Below are 24,564 nucleotides of genomic sequence, written 5' to 3'. Positions count from 1 at the left end.
CAGATGATACAAATATTTTTTGTGCTGGAGAGAACTTACAGCAGCTTTTGGAAATTGTCACACAAGAAATGACTAAACTGAAAACATGGTTTGATAGAAATAAGTTATCATTAAATTTGGAAAAAACGACATTTATGTTATTCGGAAACTATAAAAAAGATGCCGAAGCAAAGTTATTAGTAAATAATGTCGAATTAGAGCAAGTTTCGGATACAAAATTTCTGGGTGTGATAATAGATAACAAAATCTGCTGGAAACCTCATATAAAGTATGTACAAGCTAAACTGTCAAGAAGTGTCTCCATACTGAGTAAAGTTAAATATTTTTTGCCTTCCAAATCACTCCAGGTACTTTACTGTTCACTCATATTGCCATATTTGGAATACTGTGCGGAAATTTGGGGAAACACATATAAAACTTCACTTCAACCAATATGTAAAATTCAAAAAGAAAGCAATCAGGATTATTAGTAAAGCTGGATATAGAGACCATACTAACACCATGTTTTTGAAATTAAAAATATTGAAGTTTATGGATCTTATAAAATACAAAACGGCAAAAATTATGTATAAAGCTAGATACAATATGTTACCAGGAAATATACAGAGGATGTTCTATGACAGAGAAGGAGACTATGAACTAAGGGGTAAGTTGAATCTGAGGATTCTTAAAGCACGGTCAAATGTTAAAACCTTTTGCGTAACTATTTATGGAGTAAAACTGTGGAATAGCTTTACTGCAGAATTACAGCAATGCTCAGGAATTGGCAAGTTCATAAAGACACTTCGAAAATTACTCTTGGAAGGATATGATATTGAAAAAGACAATCACCCATTGTATGTATAAATATGTCAACTCGTATTTAAATTATAAATATCGTGCCAGCCTTGTTGATATAAGTTTTCTTGTGTATTGTGTGGAGTATGTGATGAGGAGATTTAGATAAATATGTGGGATTAATGAGATGTTGAGCAGGGGTAGGAGTTAATAAGTATGTGCATACTTCTTCCTACTCCTTTTCAGACCAAACAACTGTTATCTCATGTTAGACGAATGTGTTTTATTTTATTATATTTCTTTCTTGTTTGTCTGTACAAATACGTGTGTGTGTGTGTATATCTACACATATATTCGTATTCGTAAATGAAAATACATGTAGACGAGTATATATTGTTTTTTTTTTGTTTGTTTTTATTATGTCTGAAATAAATAAAGATACAATACAATACAATACAAAAATGAAAATTACCACACAGACTTTTCCTATTTTCAAACATCAGTGCATCTGTGCATGTCTTTAAGACGCAGCTGTAGTTTAACTAGTTGATTTTTTTTTCATATTGGAGTTTTGTCTTATTATTAATAAGTAAAGCTGGGTGTCATCTGCATAGCAATAAATATATGTGTAGTGTTTTCTAATAACATCGCCTAATGTATAATATAAAAAGCATTGCAACTGTGACTAGTTCTTGTGTGTGAAGAAGATACCCCATTTACTTGCACATATGAGAATTTATCAGATACATATTATTCATACCAGTGACCCAACAAACATCCAACCACTGGGGTGAACAACCTCACCTGACTTATTTTGATATTTAGTGATAATAGTGGTAAACTATGAGTCCCTCCCAAATGGCCCTGCTCCTCACTCTATCACTAAGAAAGACCATCCGCCACCATCTGGGGGAAGCTCATTTTAGCTGCCAATTAGTCCTCCAAGTAAAGGAGTTTTAAAATGTTGCTTAGATATCACCGCATTAGTGATACTCATCTAGTAATTGAACTGGACTTGTCCTTTGTTCCAGTAAAGACATACAGTAACAACATAAAAGTGATTGTTCATCCAAATAAAGCAGAAGAAATCAGAAGCTACATTTAGGCATTTTTATTTGTTTGTTTTATTTGTTATGCTTTTTCCATAGTTTCACACATAATTTTTAAGAAGTCTTTAATTTAATTCAGTATTACAATGGATAGTTTTGTTTTGGCACAAATACAAACCTGTTAATGTAGAAAAATCATGTCCTTAACTTCTCTTAGCAACTGGATGTTTATGCTATTTCAGACTTGATGACCATTTATATAGAGTGAGATGATCTTTGGTATTTTGCTGGCTCGGAGTAAAAATGGTCACAAGAAGTTAATACAAAGGGTTTTTTTTTAACTGATCACTTTTATCCTATAAGACATTTCTGTCCTGTTTGGAGTTTTCAGTTTTATACAGTTTTCAAAGATTCAGTTCAAAACTTCAGATCCTTCACTAGATATGTGTTTACCTTTCTCCAAATATGCTCATTCATACACGTCAGACAGAAAAATTATGTTGCTTTCAAATTAAAGCCTTTGATTTTAAAACCACTTACTGTGGACTGCAAGATTGTGTACAGAGTTTGCTAAGAGGCACACTCATGTAACAGACTACAGATCCGTTTCAATCCCAGTGTCAAGTGAAATCATTTTAAAGGTTTTATTAGTAACAGGTTTACATCATAGGAAATGTTAGGCAGTAAAATAAAAGGATCTTTAATGTCATCTTAGAGATGAACAACAATCTTTGCACAGAGGTGGAAGAAAAAACAAACAAACACGCGATAATAAGACACAGAAGCACTCAAAAAGGAGGGTGATAAAAGTAAATGTCCACATGATACAATGACCTTTAAAATAAAACTGTCAGCTACTAAAGAAGAGACCAGAAATAAAAACAAACAAACAAAAATAAATAAAAACAGAATAACATGTGAACAGAGAAAGAACAGGAAAAACAAAGAAAATAATGAATTATTAAAACACAGACTATGACAAAATTTCATAATTTTGACATAGCATGTTTTCTATTTTGTGTTCTAACACGTATAAATGTGTCTAAATATGTTTTAGAGATGTGAAATAAACAAGAAGAAAAGCTGATTTGGACTATCTTTGCAATATATTATACGTGCAATATTATAGCAATAATTTTAACTTTTACTATTTCCCCACTAACAATATAAAAATAATAATGCAGTTCCATCATATTAAAATGAGCTACAATCTCCTTTTATCTTAAAGTAAAAAAAAAACTGGCCAAACTCTCCCATTTGAAGGGACTATAATACATGGGGTTTACATCAGATTCAACAAGTGCGTTTACATTAATTCTTTCCTTTTTTTCGTACAAAATACAGATACTTGATGCACATTTAATGGTGCTAAAATGTGAATAGACCCACCGTTAATAATAAAAGTAATACTGTGTGCTTCCCTTAGGTGGCACCAGAGGAATTCAAAGCCAGTACCAATCGTGTGAACAGCTGCCTGAGAAAGACGCTCCCGGTGAATGTGCGGTGGCTTCTGTGTGGTTGTCTGAATTGCTGTTGCACACTGGGCTTCAGTTTGTGGCCCGTCATCTGCCTCAGCAAAAGGGTGAGATGCCCATTCACTTCGTCCCACAGTTAGAAAATGTTACACAGAGAATCTGCGATATTTGCTGCAGCATCACAGTGAGCAAGACAAAAAATGTTGTGCACTAAGTTGATATGAGACCGTTTTTTCACAACAGTATTATTCTTATTACTGACATTAGCAATTTTGTATCGTGGTGTCTGGGCTTTTATATACAGATGTTGTTTATCCAGCCGGCTTTCAGAGAAAGGTGGGAACAGATGGAAATCTAAAAGAAGGCCTTTTTGAGTAGATTGCATAATTGTCTTTCCCTGCTCTGCACACCTTTGTGAAAGCATAAGAAGGCTATGAGATCATGTATGTCAAGAATTTGAGCTAAGCCACTTAGTTTATGTCCACTGAGGTCTGGTGATTGCATGGGCCACACTCAGGGGATTGCACTAGATTTTAAAAAACCCAATAATGTAGCAAAATCTCACTGTTACACCAGAGTGTTGCATATAGTACACACATCACACGTTACTTTGACACACGCTAAATGGTGCATTTGAAGATTTGGAAATATCCCTGAGAAAGAAAAAAAAACAAACCTTTCTAACATTTCTGTGGTCTTCCTATTTAGAATGTGAAGGAAGCACATGCACCAAGAAAAAACAGATTTCAGGGCTCTAGACTAACTTTTTGCCATGGGCACAAAAAAGTTAGGCGCAAAATTTTTTTCAACCGCATCGCTTAACACCGCAGTTTTACATGTGCACTTTTTTTTGGGGGGGGGGGATATTAATTAATATAGATAATATATAATATAGAAATATTAATTTCTAAATTATTAACTAACAATCTTGTGCTTAAAGTGCTTTGTCAATATTGTAGAAAATGTTAAAGCGTCTGGACTTCTTTAAGTTGCTAGAAGACGTTTCACCTCTCATCCGAGAAGCTTCTTCAGTTCTAAGGTCAAATGGCGGAAAGTAGGGCTGTTCGATATAACGATATACAGGGAGTGCAGAATTATTAGGCAAATGAGTATTTTGTCCACATCATCCTCTTCATGCATGTTGTCTTACTCCAAGCTGTATAGGCTCGAAAGCCTACTACCAATTAAGCATATTAGGTGATGTGCATCTCTGTAATGAGAAGGGGTGTGGTCTAATGACATCAACACCCTATATCAGGTGTGCATAATCATTAGGCAACGTCCTTTCCTTTGGCAAAATGGGTGAAAAGAAGGACTTGACAGGCTCAGAAAAGTCAAAAATAGTGAGATATCTTGCAGAGGGATGCAGCAGTCTCAAAATTGCAAAGCTTCTGAAGCGTGATCATCGAACAATCAAGTGTTTCATTCAAAATAGTCAACAGGGTCGCAAGAAGCGTGTGGAAAAACCAAGGCGCAAAATAACTGCCCATGAACTGGGAAAAGTCAAGCGTGCAGCTGCCAAGATGCCACTTGCCACCAGTTTGGCCATATTTCAGAGCTGCAACATCACTGGAGTGCCCAAAAGCACAAGGTGTGCAATACTCAGAGACATGGCCAAGGTAAGAAAGGCTGAAAGACGACCACCACTGAACAAGACACACAAGCTGAAACGTCAAGACTGGGCCAAGAAATATCTCAAGACTGGTTTTTCTAAGGTTTTATGGACTGATGAAATGAGAGTGAGTCTTGATGGGCCAGATGGATGGGCCCGCGGCTGGATTGGTAAGGGCAGAGAGCTCCAGTCCGACTCAGACGCCAGCAAGGTGGAGGTGGAGTACTGGTTTGGGCTGGTATCATCAAAGATGAGCTTGTGGGGCCTTTTCGGGTTGAGGATCGAGTCAAGCTCAACTCCCAGTCCTACTGCCAGTTTCTGGAAGACACCTTCTTCAAGCAGTGGTACAGGAAGAAGTCTGCATCCTTCAAGAAAAACATGATTTTCATGCAGGACTCCATCCTGTATGCTCCATCACACGTGTCCAAGTACTCCACAGCGTGGCTGGCAAGAAAGGGTATAAAAGAAGAAAAACTAATGACATGGCCACCTTCCTGATCTGAACCCCATTGAGAACCTGTGGTCCATCATCAAATGTGAGATTTACAAGAACGGAAAACAGTACACCTCTCTGAACAGTGTCTGGGAGGCTGTGGTTGCTGCTGCACGCAATGTTGATGGTGAACAGATCAAAACACTGACAGAATCCATGGATGGCAGGCTTTTGAGTGTCCTTGCAAAGAAAGGTGGCTATATTGGTCGCTGATTTGTTTTTGTTTTGTTTTTGAATGTCAGAAATGTATATTTGTGAATGTGGAGATGTTATATTGGTTTCACTGGTAAAAATAAATAATTGAAATGGGTATATATTTGTTTTTTGTTAAGTTGCCTAATAATTATGCACAGTAATAGTCACCTGCACACACAGATATCCCCCTAAAATAGCTAAAACTAAAAACTACTTCCAAAAACATTCAGCTTTGATATTAATGAGTTTTTTGGGTTCATTGAGAACATGGTTGTTGTTCAATAATAAAATTATTCCTCAAAAATACAACTTGCCTAATAATTCTGCACTCCCTGTATATCTGATGACGATATAAAAACGTCTATCGTTTCATTTTACGCTATAGTTTGTTTCGTGGTGTCGCAAAATACACTGTTTACGGCAATATTTTTTCATCGTTTTGATGGTCACTGTAGTGGCTATATTAATTTCTTAAAGTTCTCTCTTTCTCTTATATTTAATATAACCACACTAGGGACAAGTGCCTGTTTTTATGGGTTGTCGTTAGCAACAACGACGGTAAAACCATCGCATGTCCGCTTGTTTATTTTCCACATAAACCTTTCACAATAAAGCTCAAGATCCTGTTGAGACTTTTCAAAATAAACAGAATCACGTGAAAAAGTATGCAGAGTGTTTACAGATGAGAAGGAAAAAAGAGCCGTCAGGTGCTAAAAAATAAACCTTAGACTCAAACGTTGGAACAGGCTTTTCCCCAGAGCCCGCCGTGTAATAAATACTCACGAAGAAAACGGCGGCCATTACAACTTATGTCTAAAAATGTGAAGTTTCATGCATCAGTTAAAACACTCGACTCCAGGTACACGACACCCAGCTGGAAACACTTCACCTACCCGAGATTTACAGAATTTACAGAAAATATTAAATTTTTTGTGATTTATATCGTTATCGGACGATACATGTTTTATATCGGGATATGAGATTTTGGTCCTATCGCACAGCCCTAGCGGAGAGTCCCAGATTTAAACCCAGTGGGAGTATTCCCCCAAAGAGGGACAAAAGGACCCCCTGATGATCCTCTAATCACCTGAGCCAAGGTGTGAAAACGGGTGTAGGTCGCAATCAGCCAGGGTTTCGGGTGAGCTCATTGTGAAACCTGGCCCCACCTTGTCATGCGATTTCCTGAGGTCAGATGGCCCAGGATGTGAGTGGGCGTTAAGGCGTCTGGGGAGGAAACTCAAAACTGGATTATAGATGGCAGACAGTTGGTGTCGTAAACCACCGCCTCTGTTCAAAGATGGTCGCTCACAGTGGACATAGATGGCTTCTTTCACTCCTCTTTCAAACCATCTGTCCTCTCTGTCCAAAATGTGAACATTGGCATCCTCGAAAGAGTGTCCTTTATCCTTTAGATGCAGATGGACCGCTGAGTCTTGTCCTGTGGAGGTGGCTCTTCTATGTTGTGCCATGCGCTTGTGAAGTGGCTGTTTGGTCTCTCCAATGTAGAGGTCTGGGCATTCCTCGCTGCACTGTACAGCATACACCACATTGTTAAGTCTGTGTTTTGGAGTTTTGTCTTTCGGGTGAACCAGTTTTTGTCTGAGTGTGTTGCTAGGTCTGAAATGCACCGGGATGTCATGCTTGGAGAAAACTCTCCTGAGTTTTTCTGATACACCGGCTACATAGGGGATGACAATGTTGTTGCGTCTGTCTTTCTTTTCCTCCCTCGCTGGTGTTGGATCTTCTTTTCTGTGCCTCTTTGCTGACTTTATGAATGCCCAATTAGGATAACGGCATGTTTTGAGTGCTTCCTTTATATGTGTGTGTTCCTTCTTTTTTTCTTCAGGCTTAGAGGGAACATGTTCTGCCCGGTGGTGTAGGGTGCTAATCACTCCAAGTTAGCCAATCACCCTCTGGTGGTGCTAATCACCAGAGGGTGATGGGAGTCAAAGAGGAGGTATTGGTCTGTGTGTGTGGGCTTCCAGTAAACTTCAATGTTGAGGTTGCCATTCTCTTCAATGTGCTCAGCGCAGTCCAGGAAAGGCAAACAGTTATCCTTTGTGTCTTCCCTGGTGAACTTGATGTTTTTATCCACAGCGTTAATGTGCGCAGTGAAAGATTCCACTTCTTGTGTCTTGATTTTGACCCAGGTGTCGTCTACATATCTGTACCAGTGGCTGGGTACTCTTTCTTTGAAAGAGCCAAGAGCCTTCCTTTCCACTTCCTCCATGTAAAGGTTGGCTACAATAGGTGACACGGGGGAGCCCATGGCACAGCCATGTTTTTGTCTGTAGAAGCCTTTGTTGTATTTGAAATATGTTGTGGTAAGGCAGAGGTCTAACAGTGTGCAGATCTGATTGGGTGTGAAGTTGGTCCTGTCTTCCAAGGAGCTGTCTTCTTGTAGTCGTTTTCTGACAGTCTCCACGGCCTCCGTGGTGGGTATGCAAGTGAAGAGAGAGACTACATCAAAGGACACCATGGTTTCATCTGGATCCAGGGTAAGTTTCTGGACCTTGTCGGTGAAGTCGGTGGAGTTCTTGATGTGGTGTGGGGTGTTCCCCACGAGAGGAGCAAGGATGGTAGCAAGGTGTTTAGCAATGTTATAAGTGGCTGAGTTTATGCTACTGACTATGGGTCTGAGTGGGACAGCTTCCTTGTGGATTTTAGGAAGTCCGTAAATGCAGGGTATGGCATCCCCTGGATAAAGGCGGTGATATGTGAGATGGTCAATGATTTTGTCCTTTTCAAAGTCTTGAAGGCAAGCTATAACTTTCTTTTTGTAGCTGCTTGTGGGGTCTCGCTTTAAGGCTTTGTAGGTATTGTTGTCACTGAGGAGCGTAGTGATCTTTGTGTGGTAATCTGTAGTGTTTAAGACCACGGTGCATCTTCCCTTATCAGCTGGTAAAATAGTGATGTTGTGGTCTTTGCTCAGGGAAGCGACAGCCTTCTTTTCTTGTATTGTGAGGTTGGACGGAGGGACTTTGGCACTGGAGAGGGTGGCTGAGACTTTCATCCTGATTTGCTCTGCTTCTGTCTGTGATAATTTGTTAATCCGTATGGCGGTTTCTGTGGCTGTGATGAGGTCCACTATGGGCAACTGTTGCGGGGAAATGGTAAAATTGAGTCCTTTGGCTAATACTCTCTTTTCAGTGAGATTCTGGTCTGAAAAGTTCTTTACCCATTTCTCCTGACTGTCTTCAGGTGTGTTTTCTTCTCTGAGTTATGTAGGTTCAGAATGAGGAGTGTGTGTTTTTGAAAGCAAGGTGTGAAATTTCCTGCGTTGTCTTTCTTTTCCCTTAGAGTGTTGGGCCCGCTGAGCCTTGTCCACAAACTTGTAAACCTCTTCTAAGATTGGAGAGGGTAGAAGGGTTTCCAGTTCCTGCAGAGTCTGGCTGATCTTGATCTGGAGGGCATCTATAGTGAAATGGGCCTGTCTTATCCTTTCACTTAAAAGCTGATTTTGTGCTCTCTGTAGAATCAAGTCTGCTCTGTATCCCCTGACAGCGGATCCAAGGCGCAAGCTCTTAGGAACAACTCTGCTTTGTCTGCATCTTAGGTTGAAACAGAGATGGTTCCTATAATCCACTAGTTTCCTTGATTCCCTTTCATACTCCAGCACCAGTTGAAGGGTGTTCGTCCCAAAATGTACGGCAATATGTCTGTGAAGGTTCTCAGTCATCCAGGTCATCGTAGTCAAAGGAGCTTGCAAAGAAAAGCATCTGGACTTCTTTAAGTTGCTAGAAGACGTTTCACCTCTCATCCAAGAAGCTTCTTCAGTTCTAAGGACCTTAGAACTGTGTGTGTGTGTGTGTGTGTGTGTGTGTGTGTGTGTGTGTGCGCGTGCGCGTGCGTGCGTGCGTGCGTGCGTCTGAGAGACAGAAAATGTATATACATGGCTCATGAGCAGATGTATGTACAGTAATAAACTTACCAATAAACAAAGGTATGGACATTCTTCTCTCATTTTTTATTAACTGCTTCCTTGGCTGCTATTATTTGCTAGATAATGATGAGCACTGACAGGTGTCTTTGTAAGGTCCACCTGTCCACCTGCTCTTTCATTCTAATCAGCCAATCAAATGACAGCAACTCTGTTTATTCAAGTGAGCTTTAGTTTTAGAAAATGTGTTGTTAACACCAGAGGTCAGAGAAGAATGGTACACTACTGGAAGCTGATAGGAAGCCGACGGTAAATCAAATAACCCCTCATTGCAATCAATGTATGCAGAACAGCATCTTTACAGAAACAGAAGACCACACCAGGCGCCAAACTTGTCAGTTAAGAACAGGAAACTGAGACTACTGTTCAAATGGGCTCACCAAAATCGGACAATAGAAGACTGGAAAATGTTGCCTGGCCTCATGAGTCACAACTTCTGCTGCTGTATTCACTTGGTAGAGTTAAAATCTGGTGTAACAACATGAATGCATTGATTACTCCTGCCTCGATGAAGACTGGGAGAGGATCATTCTCACCTACCTCCGACCTCTGGTGAGCGCGCTGCTGGGCCCCCTGCAGTTTGCTTACCATCCTGATTTTGGGGTGGATGATGCAGTCATCTGCCTCCTGCACAGATCACTTTCACACCTGAAGAGTACTGGAAGCAGTGTGAGAGTCATGTTTTTTCTAATTTTCCACTGCGTTCAATACAATCAAACCAGCGCTGAGGGAGAAGCTGGAAGGAGCAGGAGTCGAACATTACCCAATTTCAGGGACAGTCGACCATGTAAGGTTTCAGTGCTGTATGTCTGAGGTGGTGGTTTATAGCACATGGGCCCCTCATAAATAAAACTGAGTTAAATTGAAAATGAGGCTTTCAACACTGAGCATATAGCAATTTTTTTAAACATAACAATACAAACTTGTATGTTGTCTGTATGCTATTTCAATTTTTTTATTGCATTCTGGTTTTGTTTATATTCTACTCAGTGTCCCAATTGTTTCTGTAAACTATAAATATTTTTCTGTACATAAAAGTTTTGCTGGTTTGTCTTTGCCCCACCTGAGTGTGAGCCCAGTTGACACCAGCTCAGCCTTCAATGAGAAGCATACAGTACCAAAGAAATTCATAGCCCAGCACAAGAGGTCAAAGTACCAGAGAAATAAAAAAAACTCTCAAGCTCAGTTTGTTAGAAAAACAGAGTCAAGCCATCCTTAAATACAGCTGCTTTATTTCCCCCTCATACAAGTTGTGGTTTTAATCATTCTCACCTATAATAATTCTTGAGTATTTTTCTCTTTTGCATCAGTCTCTGTTAAAGGTCCATAAAAATTCAACAAATATGCTGCGAACTTACAGTATATCTGTTCTACCTTGTTCCTTGAAGTAATCGCACATCTACACCACCAATTACATTAAAATAATATAAACATATACATGAAAATAACTTTAATTTTTATTTAGTTTTGCATTCTGTCTGGTATTGATATGCTCAATGCAATTTTTACCAAGAAGTTTCACATTTTAAGTTTTCATTATAAGTAGTAGTAATTTGGCATTTAGCTAAGGTCAGTGTTTTTACTTGTTATATGAGGCAATACCTGGATCCTACAGAGCTTGCACAGATAATCCAGCTGCTCCAGGATGGCACATCGATATGTGCCACTGTATGGAGCCAATTACATGGAAAATCTTGGAATAATCATCTGGTAACGCTCTGGGGCCACATTTCAACCACAATGAACATCAAAGAAGGACTCCTCCGCAGCTGCCTTGCTTCCTGCATCCATTTAGTGGATGCAGGAAGCAAGGAAACAGGTGTGGGAGGAGAAGGGCATATTGGCCCGCAGAAAGCAGAACGATGGAGCTAACTTGGAGACTATTCCGAACAACCTGTAACCTATTTTTCACCGTTCCTGCCAACTGCTCAGACTAACAAAACTGACGGGTTAAACTTTTTTTACAAAGGAGATTATCAGGTGATTCTGATGCTGAGTCTAATTTTTAGCAGAGCGAGAACATTCACATTTCAATTTATTATTATTACTGGTATTGTTATTGGTTTTGCATTTGGCTAAGGTCAGTGTTTCCACTGGTTATATGAGGCAATACCTGGACCCTTCAGAGGTTGCACAGCTAGCATAGCTCCTCTAGGATGGCACATCAATACGAGCCATTGCAAGAAGGTATGCTCTGTCTCCTAGCACAGACTCAGGAGGATGGAGCAGACACTAGGGGACACACAGTTACTCTAGGTGAGCTGGACAGGGCCGTAGAAGGTCCTTAACCGATCAGTAGGATCGATATCTCCTCACTTATGCAAGGAGGAAGAAAATGAGAGCTGCCAGCAGGCCACTGGTGTGAATGTGTCTGACCAATCAATCAGAAACAGACTTCATGAGGGTGGCCTGAGGGCACAATCTCCTCTAGCAGGCCGTGCTCGCTGCCTGGCACTATGGAGCCTGATCGGCATTTACTCATGCACTATAATGTCCTTAAAATAGAGAAAGTAGAAATGTTTTGGTGCCATTTATTCAGAAAGCAAATGAATATTTTCATTTTTATGTCAGTTCAGTGAAGCTAAATCTAAATTGCTTTGAAGAGAGATGACGGCCACTCATATGTTTTTAGCATGTTTAATTTTAGTGGTAATGCTCTTGACAGACATGGCTTCTTCATCAACACTTAGTGACATTTATGACCACGTCAGTCTTCCTTGAATAGATCCACACTAGTTTGGACCATTTCCAAAATGGTCTTCATTCCACTCTCAGTGAAAAGCTTCTCCGATAGGTTGAGATCATCAGGCATTATGTTGCTCAAGGACAGATCAATAGTCTTTGTTCCTGGGCTGAGTGCTGGATCTGGGCAAAACCCTGCAAGAAGACATTTGTAAATAAAGTTCATTCATGTGAGAAAGAATACATTTGACTAATCTATGAACTTATCAAACATGGCGGTTACAAAAATATAAAGAGTACAGTGGCTTGCAAAAGTATTTGGCCCCCTTGAACTTTCCCACATTTTGTCACATTACAGCCACAAACATGAATCCGTTTTACTGGAATTCCACATGAAAGACAAAGTGGTGTACATGTGAGGAGTGGAACGAAAATCATACATGATTCCAAACATTTTTTATAAATAAATAACTAAAAAGTGGATTTCAGTCTCTAAATGTGCAAAGCTGGTAGAGACATACCCTAAAAGACTGGCAGCTGTAATTGGAGCAAAAGGTGGTTCCACAAAGTATCCGGTTGTTCAGTCTGACGTCACTAGCCGTGTCTGGGTCTAAACTCCGCTGCAGGTCCATATATCAAACGATCACTATGGCATTACTGAGAGTTGAAAAACTGTCTAAAGTCTTTCATCTTTAATAAAATGATCAGTGTTCTGCTCTACCAGGTGTAACAATTGAGTTTAACATCCAGGCATCCATGAAAACGGAATTTATGACATTTAACGGAGTTAGAAGTTAGCAGGGAGTTAGCTCGCTAGCTTCTATCTAAATACAATATAGCATGTCCTGACTGCGGGGTTTTGGAAACAAATTAAAACGTACAGCTCTGTTATCACTTCCAGCATAAATGAAGACAGAAAACTAAACAGCAGTGACGTTTGTAGGGTTACTGAAGTTGGGCTAGCTGGTATATAATGATGTGCTACTTGACCGCTAGCGACACAGCTATGTTAGCATAATATAAACAAGCTAACTTTTTTTCCACTCAATAAAAGTTAGCGTGAGTGCTCTCGGTGGTCAGGAACAAATGTAATCGCATGGCAGGATGCTGTAAAAGGACCAAACTTCAGCCAGGAGAACAACTGAGATAATCCATCCACAATACGAGGTTAGTCATTTATATACTGCTGCATGGGCTGGGCTGTAGTTACATCCTAAGGTTTTAAAAACTGAGCTTAAATAAATGATTAGCGGTAATAAAAGCTGAGGGAGGTCAGTGATCACTGACTGTTTTAGGAGCTTTTTGAGATCAAATAGAAGAAAATACATAACATTAAACATGTTAACAACACAAAAGCCATATTAAACGCAGACTACTTTAGACCCAGAAGTAGGATTCGTCGCGTCATCACTGAACAACCGGATAGACTCAGGGGGCTTAATAATTATGCACACCCCACTTTGCAGTTATTTATTTGTAAAAAATGTTTGGAATCATGCATGATTTTCCTTCCACTTCTCACATGTACAACACTTTATATTGGTCTTTCACGTGGAATTCCAATAAAATTGATTCATGTTTGTGGCTGTGGAAATGTGGAAAAGTTCAAGGGGGCCGAATACTTTTGCAAGCCACTGTATAAAGATAATATTAGACTGAAGAAGTAATATTCAGTTCAACTGCAGTTTCTAAGCTTTCATATTATATAAAGGTTCATACCCTTTTCTGAATCCAAGATAGCAGGGGATTCTAGGTTCAGACACTCTGCCTGCTTTGTAAACTCTTCCAACTCAGCAGCAGACACTTTAACTCTCCTACCTGAGAGACAGAAAAGTGTTAGCACGGGGCCTACACAGTGACACCAAGTAAATAAAAAGATTAAAACACAAAGAAACAACTGTTGCTGTTGCTACTTCAGGACCTGGACCACTTGCTGTAATTGAAGCAACCATGATATTGAAGGAGAATTTGTGGCCGTGAGCACATGAGCAAAGCCACGTCTAAATGGCTTTTAAAATCCGTTCATGCTTGAAAATCCAATCCAGTACGGCTTAATTGAAGGGATTCTACATAGTAGAGTTTTGAAAAAAAAGACTCATTGCCAATCACTGCAAATGCTTGATTTCAGTTCTTGCTAACCAGTTGTTAGATTTAGAGACAATTACAATTTCACACAGTAAATGAAATATTTCTTTAAGAACTGTGTTTTGTATTTTCTTGGGTTATCTTTGTCAAATATACAAATTTATTTGATGATCTGAAACATGTAAGTGTGACTAGTACACAAAATAGAGAGAAACCAGGAAGAGGGCAAATACATTCACATCACTGCACTTTATTCTTGATGCTTTATTCTTTTTAAATTTGTTTTCTGAAAAAATGCCTTTAGTGGGCAACTATTATTTGTAACTGGTATTTCAAAGGGCAGTGTTTGGATTTGATTCATTAATGCAGGGGAAACCACTGTTCAATGATTAATCACTGTTTTAACTTGGAAATTAGTCACCAGCATTTCTTTCAGCTATAATAAATTAAATGCATGAAGCTGGACCATAAAAAATACTTAAGTACTTTGACATTACATTATTTAGGTGTGTCATTGTTCTTACTCAGGAGCTGGAGAGCTTTAACTGTGGTTCTTCCAATGGTGTTATTTGAGTAGATAACAAGGCAGTCAGGGCAGCCAGTATTCAGCAGGAAAGCAGAATATTGGTAATTGTGCACTGTGGACAGATGACAGATGATGGCCACGCTTCATATCCTTTTAGCATTGGTAAGGGTGCAGTGTGCAAATACACACCAATCGATATAATGAAAGTGTTGTGGCAATGCTAGGCACAAAGTCTAAATCTGCCCATATGGAAAAGAAATAGTAAAAACATATATGATTTACTCATGAAAGTGGCCACTTTCTCATTACTTTCATATATTTTTTTAGTAAGTATACAAAACATACAAGTTTCATTGTATAATTTTTCAAGGGATCTTATATGTGTTTTCACTCTTATATTCTTTTCATACAAGTTTCATACAAGACAGATAAAAACTTTATAAGATTTATATATATCTTTTCCATATGGGTGGTCATCCAAATGTTTGTTCCCTCAGTAATACTCACCCATATTGAAAGTGTTGTTAACCAAAGTCATGTTGGTTTTCAATGTGAAGCACATGCCCATCCTTTTAGAAGATAAAATTAAAGAGATTTCTAAATTCGGATTATTTGAAAACAGTATCAGTTCAGGCAAGGTTTTATCATTTTTATTACATTTTTTGAATTTGAAGATTATTGAACGTATTAGCCTCATTGGCAGCAGTGATGTTCATCCAGGCGGTCTCCACAAGCATCTTCGTCAGCATTTTGGATCCAGGTATGCCTGTGCTCTCTGCTATTTGTGTCCATTTTCCCACCAGCTGAAACAGATGGTGTATAATATACAGGGGGTAAAATAAGTATTGAAAACATCACCAGATTTCTCAGTACATACATTTCTAAAGGTGCTATTGACGTAAAATTCTATCCAGATGTCAGTAACAATCCAGCCAGTCCACACATGCAAATGTAACCCGGTGTTAAAAATGGGATTAAAAGTATAAATATTCATACTCTCACAATGGGAATAAATATTGATAAAAACAAAGTTAATTATAATAAATACTGATAAAAAGCATGTAAACATAAGTTTAATTAATATGTACATATGTATATGTAATATATAAATGGTGTGGGGGCAGGACTTAGTCCTTTAGAGTGTGTTTGTTAGATCCACTGAGCGACCAATCATTGGCCGGTCTGACCCTCCCCCAGTCTGTGTGTGCTGCTCAGACACCTGTGTGTGCCTTCGTGTGCCAGTCAGATACACCAGAGACACAGACGGTAAAAGATCCGCTTACTCGTGCAGCAAAGAAGCTAGCTGGATAGTGAAAGTCCTTTTTCGGCGAGAATAATAAGAGTGATACTGTATTCCAGAGGCCGTGAGCCAGCGTGAGCACTGTGAAGCCCCGTGTAGCATTTGTTGCTTCACATGGTCAAGTTTTTTCCCTTTGCTTATTTGGATTGGATTGGTTTTGAGGACCTGAGAAGAATCGAGGATCCCTTTTCCAGTACTGGATGGCGAGCCCAGCCCAAAGAGCCAGATGAACTGGTAGATTGTAACCCGACTGGTTACAAACACACTGAGTGACTAGTGAACACTGAAAGACTGAAATTGACTTTTAAAAAAAAGACACAAAAGAAAATATATCCTTGGGTCGACCATTTGTGGGGTTTATTTTATTTTATTTTGTTCTCAAGAAGCGCGCTCTACTTTTGTTAAATGTGCACAACCTGCTGAACTTTAATAATTGCTAATAAATGTAATTGTGTTTTCTACACCTATTGCGTACAAGTCCTCTGTTGTCATACACCCTTGGCTCCTACAAATCTAGAACCTGTCTGATCTGGCCCATATTCCCCTTCTGTCCTCGTACTAAGGTTAAAGGTAACTATACTGCCCATACTACATGCAAAGAAGGCAAGAAGTAGCACTAACAGGTCTTACATGCCCACTACTAGTATTGCACCACCAGTGTTACACAAAGAAATCAAACCATAGATGTTATGTGTAAGAATGAGAAATGAAAGAAGGAAAAAGTATTGAACACGTTTACTGAAATTGTATTTGATACTTCATGTAAAAGCTTTTGTTGGTAATGACAACCTCAAGACGCCTCCTAGCCGCAGGCATCGATCAGGTGTGATTTTGGTTCATTCTTCTACACAAACAGTCTTCAAATTTTGTTTTTGGATCATCGTCTTGCTGAAAGGTCCGTCAGCTTTTCATCTTCAACATCCTGGTAGATGGCAGCAGAACATTTTTCCATTCATCTTCCTCCATTTATATGAAACATTCCAGTGCCACATGATGAAAAACAGCCCCATACAACTCCAAACTTCACTTTTGGTATAATGTTTTTGGGGTGAGGCCTTTTGACCTCCAGACATGGCGTGTATTAAGGCATCAGTTCAGTTTTGGTCTCAACTGACCAGAGTATATTTTTCCCAGTATTTCACAGGCTTGTCTAAATGTTGTTCAGCAAACCTTAAACGTGCTTTAGTATGTTTTTTTTCTTCAGCAATTGAGTCTTGCATGGTGAGCGTGCATACAGGCCATGGCAGTTGAGAGGATTTCAAGTCTTTTTGTAGCTCTTCGCAAGTGCTCCTTGGCTCTTGGACAACTCTTCAGATAATTCTTTTCACTCCCCTGTCTGAAAACTGGTGGGGAGCAGCTGGTTCTGGATGCTTTATGGTGAAATTATGTTCTGTCCTGCCCCAACAGTGCTCACTGGAACCTTCAGTAATTTAGAAATTCTGCTGTAACCAATGCCATCAATTTGTTTTGCAACAATAAGATTATGAAGGTCATGATATGTTTTTTGTGTGACACCTTCTTCTTCTTGTAAGTATTATTGGCAGTTGGCAAACAACTGCATGGTGCATTTCCACCACCACTGGTATGGAGTGTGGACAGGATTAAAAATAAATAAATAAAATTTAAAAAAAAAATTTTAAAAGCAACCTACTTCATATCCTTCCAAAGAATATTCCTTCTCTCAAAAACTGAAACAAAGCCTGATAACTTTTATTCCCCGACTCCTTTTGTAATAACTTAATAAGATCCAATTTCATGTTAATGTTACTGAGACTTCGAACCAGTTGTGTCCTCTCTACCTTCCGACACTGCAAAATAACATGCTCCAAAGTTTCCTCCTCTCCACAACAATCACATTTCCCTGAATTATGTTTCCCTATCAAGAATAGTATAGAATTCAATCCTGTATGTCCAAATCTCAGTCTTGACACCACCACCTCCTCTCGCCTACTCCTTCCTGTGGCTCTCCTTACTCCCACCCCCCTTTGAATTTTATATAACCACCTTCCCCACCTTTCTTCTTACCACTGTTTCTGCCATCTACCCCTCATTTCTAGCTTAATAATACTCTTAACTTCCACCTGACCAAAACTCACTGCCAGATCAACTATCCTATGATTAGTGGCTTCTTTTGCTAACCTATCCTCTGCTTCATTCCCCCTTACCCCATAGTGAGCTGGGACCCATACAAACACTACTGACAGACAGATATGTATTCTGAAAAGAGTTTGCTGAATCTCTATTAAAATATCTGATCTACCTTCCGAATGACCTTTCTGTAGACTGACCAAGGCTGCTCTTGAATCTGAACAAATAATTGCTTTCAACGGCCTCAACTCTTCCACCCATTGAACCGCTAATAGAATTGCTATCATTTCTCCTGTAAACACAGACAATCCATCATTAATCCTCTTCCTAATTACTACTGCTACCCCCACATGACTTAGCTGGATTCTTTGAAGCATCTGTATATACTTGCACATACCCACAATACTGTTCAGTGTAACCGTGAACTGAATTTGAGTGTAGACCGCCTGCCCTATCCTGACTCTTCTGGTGCAATAAAGCAAAATCTACAGTTGCTTCAGGAAGTATCCATGGAGTGATTGCAGGCCACGGCACTCGCTGGCATATGTCTAACTGATCTAATTTAAGTTCTCTAGCTCTTCCCCCACCACCCATCCAAAGCTCTTTAACTTCCTCCTGCCTTTCTCCCAGCAAGGTTTAAGTACTTCTAGTGTAGGGTGATCCTTCCGCTGACCCTGTAAGTTTGCCCAATAAATCAATCTAAGCTGTTCCCTCCTCAGCCCTAGTGTCATTTTCTCCATCTCCACCTGCAAAGTTATTTATTATTTATATAAATGATATTTGTAAGGCATCTGATATATTAAAATTAGTATTATTTGCAGATGACACAAATATTTTTTGTTCTGGGGGGAATCTAAAGGAGCTGCTGGATACAATTACTTCAGAAATGTGCAAAATTAAAAAATGGTTTAACAGGAACAAACTATCGCTAAATCTAAGTAAAACTAAAATTATCTTATTTGGGAATTCCCTTAGAAATGCACAAGTGCAGATTCATGTAGATGGTGTGGAAATTGAAAGAGTACTTGAACATAAGTTTCTTGGTGTGATTATAGATGATAAATTAAACTGGAAGTCTCATATAAATCATATACATAACAAAATTTCAAGAAGTGTCTCAATCTTGAGTAAAGTAAAACACATTCTGGACCACAAATCACTCCACATTCTCTATTGTTCCCTGATTGCACCGTATTTGAATTACTGTGCAGAGGTTTGGGGCAATACTTACAAATGTTCGCTATCATCAATCTTTATATTACAAAAAAGGGCCATAAGGATAATCCATAAAACTGGTTGCAGAGATCATACAAATCCACTATTCTTAAAATCAAAAATTCTAAAATTCACAGATCTGGTTCATTTTCTCACAGCACAAATTATATATAAAGCAATAAATAACCTGCTTCCTGACAATATTCTAAAAATGTTTTCTAAAAGGGAACGGGGATACAATTTGAGGGGGGAATTAAATTTAAAACATCCTCGTATCCGTACAACATTAAAAAGTTTTTGCATCTCTGTGTGTGGAGTGAAGCTGTGGAACAGACTAAGTAAAGATATGAAGCAATGTCCAAGCATGGCGCAGTTTAAAAAGCGGTTTAAGGATATGGTTTTTACAGGGTACAGGGAAAAGGTAGAGATTTGATAGGGTGTTCTTGTCTAATATTTTCATGTGTGTGCGCATGCACGGGTTTGTTGGTATGGGTATATATGTATGTGTATATGTATGTATGTATATATATATATGTGTATGTATATATATATATATATATATATATATATATATATATATATATATATATATATATATATATATATATATATATATGGGTATGTGTGTGTATGTATGTGTGTATATATATATATATATATATTAAATATATATAAAATTGTAGGTTGTGTATCCTTCAGGTGTTAATGGGGTTATTGAAAATGTGTATATGTGCGTATGTGTGTATATACGTAGGTATGGATAGATAGAAACATATATGTGTATATATTAAAAAAAAAAAAAAAAAAATTACACATAACATATAATGTAATTACAAGGAGGTATTTCTGTAGTCTATTGATACTAGATAGTGGAAAAGGGGTGGGATTAAATAAGCTTATGCTTCTTCCTGCTCCTTTTTGAACATGGACGTTATTTGGAGTTGTGGTTGCTCGTTTTCCTTTTGTTTGCTTTGTTCATTTGTCTCTTTTAATTCTATTTTTTTTTTATACTTTTTCAACATGTTCAAAATAAAGATTCAATCAATCAATCAATCAATCAAAGTTACAGTAGGAGTTTGTGTGACACCTTGGTAATGAGACATCTTTTTATAGGCCATCAGTTAGAATAGAACCAACTGATATTAATTTGCACTAGGGGGCAGGATTGCTTTCTAATTGCTGATAGATTTCAGCTGGTGTCATGACGTTCCATGCCTTTTTGCAACTTCCTTTCTTCATGTGTTCAATAGTTTTCCTTGTGTCATCTTATTATAACACATAGCTTAATTTATGGACATTGATGATTTTACTTCTTTGTATGTGTGGACTGGATGGGTGGTTACCCACATCTGGTGTAAATTTCATGTAAATTTGGTGACATGTTCAAAACTTATTTTACTCAGCGGAAAGTGATAAGTGAAAGGTGAGATAAGAGAGAGTCTGACCTGATTTCCGTGGATTTCACGAGGCTGGATTAGATTCTCACAGCTTGTCACAGGAGCTGAGTGTCCAAGAGACAGAAGACCGAGCACAGCTACAGCAACGTGAACAAACTCCATCATGGCTCATCTGCTGATAGTGTGGGTTCAGACTTTGAAGTGTGTTTTAGACATACGAGACTCAGCCCAGTTTAGGTGACGTATTGCTCAATTGTTTACTTATGTGTTGTAATCGTACTTAAAAGAACATAACAGACATATTTACTCTGTGGCAGTACAGTCAGGGGGGTTATTTAAATGTGTTGCGGCAATGCCACCTAAGGGATTTTCACCCCTAGGAAATAAAAAGATTGAAAATGTAACAAATTAAATTAAAAGCTACCTGGATTTGAAAACACATCCTGGCAAGAGAGATGGATTCAATGATAAAAAGAACACTTTATTGAAAGTAATACAATAAAAAGTTAAATGGAATGGAAAGACTGTCTTTCAGCCTAATAGTGTCCTCAAATCAGTGCCAAGAAATGTCTTGATGAATGCTCAATCATCCAGGTAAGTAAATCCCAAAACGTTGATTCTGTTCATCTGGACATGTTTTTATGTTTTTATAAATAAAGGAACTGACCTCACAGCCCATTGCTCATTCAGTGGCACTCTAAGAAATGACACACTGATGTTGGTAGCATTATGTAAATGCTTCATGTTAAAACTAATGCCACCAATTGATTTTTAACTTTAAACACAAGTATGTTGTTTTGAATTTAATTAACAACATAATATTTCAATACAACAAAATGCAGTAAATTAAATCCAATGTAAAAAGTTCATTTAAAATGAAGAGCACTTTAATTTAAAGAGGATTGTCCTAATAGGCTCTCCGTACTTCTGAGTTTGCACATGTGCAGTGTGGAAGTTTGATCATCCGCCATTTTCAACTGAGACTTGCATATGCTTAGCATCCTGGATTGAATCCATCGCCATCTGAGGATTATTTGGTAAGTTCAACAATTTAAGGATGACAAATTTGATTAATGTATACTAACTGATACACATCTGACACTTTCGGGAATACTTTTGCATTTTTTTTTAAACAAATGATGCCTGGCAAATTTTTTAACACTAGCTTGTATACCTCTCTCACATGTTAGAAGTATGAAAACATTTAACAAATATTGTTGAACCTGCTTCGGTGTAATTTTCCAAAATCTTTTGCGATTCTTGTTAAGATGAGACTTACCTACTAAGACCGACAGTTTTAAAATTACTCCCAACATCTACCGCACCTGCTCCCTGACATCAGTAATGACCACTGGGAGCGCCAGCGATCCTGTAGTTTGAAGAATGAAATGAATGTGTAGTGTATTTTAGAAATGTGCATCAATTAAGTTGCTACATTGTTTGAAAGAATTCGACTCCATGTTGATTTCTGGTTTAGTGTCAGAAATCTTCACTGAAGAAGCTTCACTTTTCTTTCCAAGCTCCTTAGACTACGATGACCTGGGGATGACTGTGAACCTTCACAGACTTATTGTTATCCACAAAATGTCATGATAGGATTTTAAGTCCATATTGCCCAGTTCTAATCTTCTATTTAATTTTAATATTTTTAGGGGCACAATTATTAAATATATTGAACAATCTAGAATTGATTAAAGCAAAAATGAAAGCTTTCACGTAATGTCAAAATTGAAAAGCTTCGATTTTTGGGTTCATATATTTGTTAATCTGACACAGAGGAGTCAGTGCCTTACCAATCATGAACCTCACTGCACATCACTGATGTGAGTTATGAAACATTGCTTAATCACATATCTGCTATGTGTTAATATTTTTGACTTTGTTTTGTAAAGAGGTTGAAAGGAACCAAAATAGGAAACTTCTCTCATATTGAGTTCTTATCTCCACCAGAATCCCAGCGTTGATGTTTGACAGGAATGCATTCTGAAAGCTGTCTGTGTCTACTTAAATGAAAAGCCAGATGACCTGTTCAAGGAATTCTTGGTAAGTTAAAAAAGGAAAACGATCAGTTATTTTCCTTTTTTAAATTTGGGATTGGAAATGGAAGGTGGACTTACTTGTCCATATGTATATGTACGCAATTAACTTATCTTTTTTTTATTTTTATTTAAAGGATGTGGATCTTGGTGCAAGCAGAGAAACAGAGCAGCTGACTTTGGGAGTCTATGTTGTCAGACATGAGAGCAAACTCTGCAGATACACCTGAGGACATTGGTGTCATCATAGAAGGATGCACTGTGCTGCAAGCTCTTAGTGATGTGGCAAAGGGTTGTGCCCTCCTGCTTGGACTAATCTATAGTCTAAATCTGAGCTACCCAAAGCACCTGAAATACACATTTGAATTTCTTCAGAAGGTGCTGATGGAGTTGGATGGGAACAACCTATCCATGAAGGTGCAGGTTCTGAAAAACAAACTGCTTGAGTGAAACAGCCTGCAGTGAACTATAGAGGACACTGAACTTTAAGGTTCTCGAACCCTTCTCCTTGCACTTCATAAACTGTTCAGTTTGAATTGCCACAAGAACTTCTGCAAGGCCTTTCACTTTTCTGCGTTCTTTGTTCTTGAACCTTTACCAACATCCAACTACACTGAAAAAGACTGCTCCTAACTTTGGACTTCAGTTTAAGTTTTGAAGCAAAGGTTATTTTTCTAAATATGGACAAAAATGACACACAAGTCATTTCTACCTGCTGTTTGCAGGGCTGTATTGTGGGCTTTTCATTGTAGCCCAATCAAGTTTAAATTAAGTCATGTTAATGTTAAAAATGTTGGAATCACAACACTTTCCAGTTTTAATCATTTCAGTTTAACATGACATTCTGTATCTTGTCTTCCTGCGCCTAAAATGCACTTGAATATATGTAAAGATTGTTTGGGGGAAAAGATCTAGAAGCATTTGAATTGCTCAAAGTGTGCTTCAACAAGTTTTACACAAAGTGTTATTAAAGTTAGGTTAACTGAATAAACTTGTGTTCGATTTATTTAATTTACAAACTTAAATAGACTAAGTTGCAATTCTGTTAAAGTGATTTAATCCTATAGTTTCAGTAGAGCGTGTTTTGGGTGAGTAGATTTATCAGATTTACTTAAAATTTGTTGTTCAAATTAAATATATCATACATTTTATATTTCACTAACCCAGTTGTGTGGAACCGGTTGACATAACTGGGTGGAGTAAATACAACATGTTATTTCTCAAAGTAAGTACAGCTTGTTTTGGTTGAGTAGGTTTTATTTAGTCTTCTCAATTTAAATCAACAAGGTTAGTTATATCAACATTATGATATTCAGCTAATACAACATGATTCTTTTGATTTGCATTTAATTATCCAAATCTTATCAGATGTACTTAAAATTTCTTGTTCAAATTAAATGTATCATACATTTTATATTTCACTAACCCAGTTGTGTGAAACCGGTTGACATAACTGGGTGGAGTAAATACAACATTTTATTTCTTAGAGTGTAGTTTCATGCAAATGTGTTTATAAGCAGGGGTGCACATAAGTGGTCCGCAGGTGCGCATTCGCTGTCAAAATAAAAGACATGCACCACATAAGAAGTTGCAACGTGCGTTTGCGTACATAAGATGTTCTGGAGGAGGACAGTCATTTGTTCAGAACTCTTAAAGATGTCGAAGAAGCAAGCTCCGTAAGCAATTACTTTGGT

The 24,564-nt window shown here is 38.2% G+C and overlaps 1 protein-coding gene across 1 annotated transcript; it reads right to left on the bottom strand.

Moving 5' to 3' along the window:
- Nucleotides 1–12,073: 12,073 nt before the first annotated feature.
- Nucleotides 12,074–21,027, bottom strand: LOC146630665 (uncharacterized). Its single transcript, XM_085354885.1, has 6 exons — nucleotides 20,883–21,027; nucleotides 15,492–15,637; nucleotides 15,342–15,403; nucleotides 14,833–14,946; nucleotides 13,943–14,041; nucleotides 12,074–12,418 (listed from the first exon to the last, which is right to left on the bottom strand). The coding sequence occupies exons 1-6, from the start codon at nucleotides 20,997–20,999 to the stop codon at nucleotides 12,249–12,251; spliced, it is 708 nt and encodes a 235-aa protein (XP_085211011.1). The 5' UTR covers nucleotides 21,000–21,027; the 3' UTR covers nucleotides 12,074–12,248.
- Between the last annotated feature and the right edge of the window lie 3,537 nt (nucleotides 21,028–24,564).

This window comes from Diplotaxodon limnothrissa, linkage group LG6 (assembly GCF_057381915.1).
Source record: "Diplotaxodon limnothrissa isolate DT_005_m linkage group LG6, D_limnothrissa_male_GT1.1, whole genome shotgun sequence".
Classification (NCBI taxonomy): Eukaryota; Metazoa; Chordata; class Actinopteri; order Cichliformes; family Cichlidae; genus Diplotaxodon; species Diplotaxodon limnothrissa.
The sequence above is the reverse complement of the archived record's forward strand: the minus strand, read 5'-3'. Positions and strand labels throughout refer to the sequence as shown.